At 51.8% G+C, this 7,069-nt stretch overlaps 1 protein-coding gene across 1 annotated transcript; it reads right to left on the reverse strand.

Annotated features, from left to right (window-relative positions):
* Nucleotides 1–799: 799 nt before the first annotated feature.
* CLN6 (ceroid-lipofuscinosis, neuronal 6, late infantile, variant) lies at nt 800–7,063 on the reverse strand. The gene is made up of 7 exons (XM_009995136.1): nt 7,057–7,063; nt 5,984–6,098; nt 5,548–5,646; nt 3,370–3,558; nt 3,200–3,255; nt 2,239–2,361; nt 800–1,182 (listed from the first exon to the last, which is right to left on the reverse strand). The coding sequence occupies exons 2-7, from the start codon at nt 5,984–5,986 to the stop codon at nt 894–896; spliced, it is 759 nt and encodes a 252-aa protein (XP_009993438.1). The 5' UTR covers nt 5,987–6,098; nt 7,057–7,063; the 3' UTR covers nt 800–893.
* Between the last annotated feature and the right edge of the window lie 6 nt (nt 7,064–7,069).

Below are 7,069 nucleotides of genomic sequence, written 5' to 3' on the forward strand. Positions count from 1 at the left end.
GATCTAGACCCAAGAACAGAATATTTAGAAGCTGTAGTGACCAGACCCTTCCCAGACCTTTCCCTGTTACAGTGACACACTCGGGGTCCTTAAATCCTGTGGGATAGAAGTTCTCTCTTCAAAGAAGAGAGCTGCTGCCACGTGAATCACTCAGCCTTTCCCAAATGTTTTCATTCAGTGGGTTTCCTGAGTGGCTTTTGTCCTCTGCTGCCTGGATTCCATCACACGGGGCTCCCTCACCTGAGGCTGGAGAACAGGTGAGTGGGAGGATGATGGCAGAGACCCCAAACCTGGGGCTGTGGCCCTGACCCCCTCACCTGATGCTCTTTTTGGGCAGCATTGGTGGGGAACTGGCCCTCCTGCCTCTGCCACCAGCCGAGCCCTGTGCCCAGCAGGGAGGGCTGAACCAGGACCCCGGGAGGCAGGGCCGGGCAGGTCCAAGGCAGGTGAGGCAGCTCAGCCCCTTCCCGGCGTGTTCAGCTGGGAGCAGCATGGGAGGAGCAGATCAATCTGTGCCAAGACTGGGGGAGGAGGCTCCGGCTTCCCGGCACCCCACTCCCCTTACAGGCTCTCTGGGCTGTCCAGGCTCTCCCTTCCACCGTGGGGCTGGAATCCTGCTCCCCTACAGGAGGGGTTTGGTGCTGTTCCCTCAGCACCCACCAAGTGCAGCTCTGGGCACTGCTGCAGACACCCCTGCCCCAACCCTGGCAGAGACTGTTTCTCCCCCTGGTTGGAGGATCCCCTGCCTAGCTTGGGCTGGCTGACATACAACACCTCTTGCAGCTAATGTTGGTCAGGAATTTATTTGAAATACATCTACATTAGAAAAACTAGATTTTTATTTGTGTTTTGTTTTGTTTTTTTTTCTTCAAATCACTCTAAAATATCAAAACTTACAAACTTTCCTTTGCTGCATGGAGGTTGTTCATGTGCAGGGTGTAAAATGCCCACGGCTCGGGGATATAGATCACACCAGGGTACTTCTTCCTGAGAATGTTGTCATTCCACAGCCAAGCCACCCACAGAGCAATGAGGAGCAGGGTTATGATGAAGGAGTAGAAGAGGAAAAGCCCGTTGCTGTCCAGGACCAGTCCCTTACGTTTCTGGTGCATCACCAAAGCCATCATGGCAAAGAAAGTGAAAATGTAGAGGATGAAAATCTGACCCTCTGTCACGAGATACCTATGGAGCAAAAACACCCCTTAGTGTCCCTGGGAGAAGGCACAGTCCCTGTGCTGCTTCCTACCCCCAGGCTGGAAGCTGGGATTTGTTTTCCTGGGTTTGCTCAGGAATTGAACAACTGAGCTATGAGCTCTGTGAAGAGAATGGGTAAAGAAATGAGTGGCCAGGGTGGGATTTGAAAGGTGCTGGGCTCTGTGAGTGTGATGCTTGAATGCTAAAGGCAGGCTCTGGCTCCAACCCGTGGATGTTGTGCTCATTTAACTCAAAAATCCACTGCTCCCCCCATGGAGTGGCTGGTCCTGAATGGGTGTTAGCAGGAGGAGGAAGGAATTCCACTCCCTGGCTCTTAAATCCCCAGCACATGAACTGCAGAGACTCATGCTGATAAATGTAAAGGACGTGAATTGGAGTAACTGGGAACTGACCAAATCATCTTGATGATTTTGACTATCAAAAATTAATTTACTGTATAAAAACAGTCTCAGCAGGGGGCAAAGACACAGGCAAGAGAGAACATCATCTCTGAAGATGAGTGAAAAGTTGTTTGGCTGCCACCAGGGAACCTGCTTGGGAAGATGAAGCTAATGAAAATGGGAAATAAATAAGACCCCTCTCAAAAAGCTGTTGGGACCTGCAGGGCAAGCTGAGGAGGCAGCATCTGAGCATCACACAGGCAGCCTGGACAACTGTGAGGGCATCCCCATGGCCACCAACAACCTGAGACCAGGAGGATGTGCTGCAGGCATGGGGCAACCACCCCACAATCATCAAGGAAGTGTCTAATGCAGACAGCAAGGACTGTGGAGACTGGAAGCTGGAGCTCCAGCAGGAACAGTGTGTCCCAGAGTGTGGCTGATGGAATACCCCGAGCAGGGACAGGAGTGCTGATGGGTCACCCTGAAGTTGTCCCAGCTGACAAAAGCTGCCAATTTCTACCAGATTTCATTTGATTTTCCAGACCTGGGGAATGGAGAGCCCATGCTTGCACACTGTGGGGCTGCTTCTGGTCCTCCCTCTCGATCACTTGCCCATCCAAAGTGGGCAGATGCCACTTACCAGTAATAAAGGCTGCTGGGCCCCATCAGAAGCAAGGCAGCCACTGGCATCCTGCTCTCCTCTTCAACAGGGGTGAAGCAGCCCGTGAAATATATAAAGAGTATCAGGAAAAAAGGGATGTACCTGCAAGCAGAAACAACTCTCTGATGGGTGGTGTCACCCTCAAAAGTGTTTAAATCCACCCCCAAATCCAAACGGTGCACGTGGGTTGCTCCTGTGCTGAGCTCGTGAGTTAGTTTGGTGAAAGAGCAGATGGTGGATTAATTTGGTGAAAAGGTGAGACTTGTGGGGCCCTGACAGGAAAAGCCCCAGTTGGGATGAGATCAAACGCAGAGGTCAGTGCTCTGTGAACAGTTGTGTTGGTTACACACCCGGGCTCCAGGAGGCTGTTCCAGAGAGTCGTGTTGTGCTGAAAGCTGAACCACAGGAAAGCAGGACATGGACCAGGATTTCTACAACCTGGCAGAGCCCTTTTTTATTTAAAAGAACTGGATTTGCTTGCCCTTTCCTTCCCTCTTGCTGGAGGGGTCCCTAAATGGATGGATGGCAAAAGGGAGGAGCAAGGGAGGAGCAAGGAAGGGGCTAGAGTGCATGGGCAGAGCTGGGTTGTTTCAGGGGCAACCTCCAGAGGAGCAAAAAGTGGCTGGTGACAGCCCAGGAATCTGCAGAGCCCTCAGACCTGTCTCCTGAGGGACCTGATGAGCCCCTGTGGCCCCTACAGCTGTCAAACAACCACCACATCCCAGAAATATCACCGAGACAGAGACAAAAGTCGGGGGAACGGGCGATTCTCCAAGGGAGAGATTCCCTGTAATCTCACTGGCTTCCAGACCATTATCCCCAGCCAAATCTCATCAGCTGCATTTCATTTTTAATGTTTTGGTTTTTTTTTTACATATAAAGCTACGAGCAGCTCAGCTCTGCCCTGTTCTGAGGCTGCTAGAAAGACTGAATTACTTACCACATCGAATGACCTAAATATTCATCGTAGTAGTACAGCAGCTCGAAGGAATCAATCTGCAATGCGAGGAGAAGAGAGGTAAAAGGGAGGGAAGGACTGGGATGCTATGAAATAAGAACAAGGAATGAATGTATTTCTCTAAGTGCTTGTGTAAAACACAGACTCTTTACCAGTGTCTCTGGCTTCAGGTTCTTGATGATGGGGTTTTCTCTCACGGAGAGATGGTGCTGGTAACCGCTGAAAATCAGGCGGTGGTTGACAGAGTCTCCGACCAGGTGGATGCTGGCTCCCATCACAAACATGATGATGCTAACGTAGATCATGGACCTTGGCAGGGTCTTGGGGGATCTCTCAATGAGCTAAAACCACAGAGATGTGGTGAACAGTGAGGAGGTACCAGCAGAGACACCCCTGGGGAAAGCAGCGCAGCCCCACCAGAACGAGCTTCCCTGGTGGCAGCGACTTTCCCTAAACGCATCTTGGACACGTTCCCACCAGCCTGTGGCTTGCAGGGTTGAGCACACACTTCATCCCTGTTTGCAGCAAAAAGAACCACATTTTTTTTGCCCTTGTTAAAGCAGCAGCCTTAACTTGAGTCAGCGCTCAGACCGAATCAGTGATCCTCTCCTTTCAATACAGTTCTCGAAGCAATTTTGTCACCAGGTGCCACCAAAACTGCTGAGAAACAAAAAAAGGCAGCTGCTTTCTGCTGTTCCTCTGCTGAGGGGAGGGATCTGCAAGGCTGGCTGTGCCCTCCAGTGGTGGGGACAGCCTCCAGCAGCACTCCACTGGGCACAGGCACCTCGCTCCCCTGGCCAACAGACACTTGCTCCTTCATAAATCCTTGATAATTTCCAAGGACTTTTCTTGAACTGTTTGGGGAGTTTTGATTTCTTCCTGCTGGAACTGGACTCGCCTCTCTGTGTATCTGCTTCTACAGAGGAAGCTGCATTTAAAGCCACGTCTAGAAATACCTGATGACCAGCAAAACCAGTTGAGACAACCTTTGGAATGCTGGCTTCAGTGGTGGGCTCTGCCTGCACCACCTCCTGGTCTGCTCAGGGCTGGGGAGGCTGGCCAGGACCCCGGGTTACTCAGAGCCTGGGGCCAGCTCCTGCAAGCCCAGTTGGGATTGAGGAGCAGAAGGAAAGGAGCTCCCCCCTCAGCTGCCAAAGACCTTGAAAGACACAAATCCCAGCTCAAGCAGCCAAGCCAGACCTGGGAAGAGAGGGGGGGGACACATCAGCCCAGCCTGGGGATCAGCTGGGGCCACCTTCACCTCCCGCCTCCCTGCTGCCAAATCAGCTTTGCAGCCCTTCATAAACACTGAAAAGCTCCTTATTTCTATTTAATTTTGCAGCTTAACTTTCCCTCTCTCTGTAACTGCTCTAGGGACGTCAGAGGAGTCAGATGAGGTGACCACAAGGTCCAGGAAAGCTCTTGTCTGATGGAGAAGGACAGTGGGACACAATCTTCGAGGGGACGCTGGCTGACAGAAATGTGTCCTGAGTAACAAACAGCTTTGTTCTGTGTATCAGAACCTGCTGTGCTGCCAGGGATGGTCCAAGATGGGAATTTTTACCCTGGGGAGCACCCAGCCTGCAGGAATGGGCTGTGTCAGGCTGTGAGGGGTCAGACCAACCTCCAGAGCTTTCACACCCCCCAAAGGTCCTGAACATTCCTTTTTGGCCACACCAGTATTTAAAATCTTCCAGCCAGACTCAGGGAAGAGAGAGAATCATCCACATCTTAGGATATAACTCAATTTCTAGCTAATGAAGGTTAAAATATATTTATAATTGCTTTCTTGTATCTTCTGGCTGCTGAGGATTTAATAGGAGATTTCTAAGGATACCACAGTCTTTAACCTCATAAATGGTTCACACCATCCAGGCTGGCAGCTGAAGCTCAATAAATTCCAGCTAAAGATACAATTCTGATGTTGAAGAGCAAGTGTAATTAAGCTCTGGACAATTTAGAAAATCTACTCTAGTTCCAGCTGTCTCATAAGGTCTTTTAAGTCAAGAATTAATCTTAAGAATCTGCTTTGGCCCAGCCAGGGAGGAGGGATCTGAATCCAGAGTTCCTGGGGGAAGTGATTTGCTTTGTAAGTGCAAGAAATTGAGTTATATGAAGGGGGTCCCTGCTTTGCTCTTTAAAAGGTGGCACCAACAAATTCCCTCTGGAGGGACAAGCCTCTAATGTACCACGGGGCCAGATCACTTGCAGGACTTTGTGAATAACCCACATTTGTTCATCAGGCCTTTCCAAAGCCATGTTGTTTGCCCTGCTTTTCCAACCAGCAGTATTTTAAAAAGCAAGCACCAGGTCTGCAGCTCCAGGTTTACCTTGAGCAGAAGAAAGGGTGTGATGACATTGTAAGCCATGTGGAAGTAATCCCCAGCACTTGGTTTGTTGAGAGGAAACCACTCCAAAGGTAGGATGATCTGAGGAGATGGGGAGGGGAAAGGATGTCAGTGTATGTTTGAGGGCAATGACCACTCCTGCCCTGCATTACCTGGAGAGCAGGAGTGCCAGGCTCTGGAGACACAGCCAAGGTATGGGGAAGAGCAGTAGGAAGCTCTCCAGGTAACTTTTTGTTATGAAAACATAAAGGTGTGAGATGGAACAAGCTTCCCAGGCCTTCCCTGTGACTGGAGCAACACGCTTGGTACCAGTTCTACCAGTACATTGCAGTGTACTCATCTCAAGGGTGTCCCTCTGGTCTAGAAGACAGCCCCAGCTCTGCTCCCCTCTATCCAGTGCTGCCTCTGCCACACTCACCATGGCAATGGGGCGCCCAAAGTCCAGCACCCAGTTCTGCAGGGTGAAGTAGAACCACAGATCCAGGTGGAACGGGGAGGTCTTGAAGGTGTCCTCGCTCTTGACCGACCCGTGCCTAGAGGTGACAGAGGTGACACTATCAGCCTGGAGCCACGTAGCAGGTTTCTGAGGAGGCAGGGACCAGGCTCCAGGTCTGCATCCCACAACCTGGGCTTGCCTGGCTGCTGGCACATCTCCAGGCTTTTCGGGATCTGTGGAGTAACAGCAAAGTTGAGAAACCAAAGAGAGGGGAGGCAGGAGAGAAAGGCAAAGCGTGGTTGATCAAACTGGCACGTCCCCATCAGGAGGCTCTTCCTGGCTGAGAAGTGAGCACAAAAGCAGGATGAAAAGCTTAAGTGCTGAATTAAGTGCAACTATTTTTAACTTTTGCATGACAAAGCAAAATTCAACTCCCGTGGCACTTCTGCTGAAGGCTAGAACTGCATCCATGCCTGGTGCTGCTCCAGCTCAGGGATGCTCTGGACACAGTCACCTTCATCTCCCACTCTGAAGATCCTCTGCAGAGCAAAGCCTGTCCATTAAATAACCTTTCCAGCACCACTGGACCTTCACCTTCTGATGGGAGAAGCAGGTGAATTGCTCTCCTGAGGTGTGGAGACCAGCACGGGGTGTCAGCCACCAGTTTGCACAACCTGAGCCCACGGTCCAGACCTGAGGGATGGGTGGAGGACACGGTGGTGCCCTGGGTGAGCTGGGAATGCCTGGGATGAGCTGGGAGAGATGTGGCTCCAGGAAGCACCTGTCAAACCCTCCCCCAGGTAAGCCAGGGTGACCTGGACCCGGCCGTGGTGCTGTGCCCGGGGAGGGGAACCGCGATCCTCTGGGATACCCTGGAAAACCACAGCCATCCTGGATGTGGTGTGACCCGGGATGGGGCTGGGAGGGCTGGTGGGAGCTGGGATGGGGCTGGGAGGTGCTGGTGGGAGCTGGGGGAGGCTGGATTTGGGGCAGGATCAGGCGGGAAGGGTAAAGGCGGGAGGTTCCCGTTCCCATTCCCGTGCCGCTTCACCCACCTGCCCGGGTAGA

This window comes from Chaetura pelagica, unplaced genomic scaffold (genome assembly GCF_000747805.2).
Source record: "Chaetura pelagica isolate M959 unplaced genomic scaffold, ChaPel_1.0 scaffold833, whole genome shotgun sequence".
NCBI lineage: Eukaryota > Metazoa > Chordata > Aves > Apodiformes > Apodidae > Chaetura > Chaetura pelagica.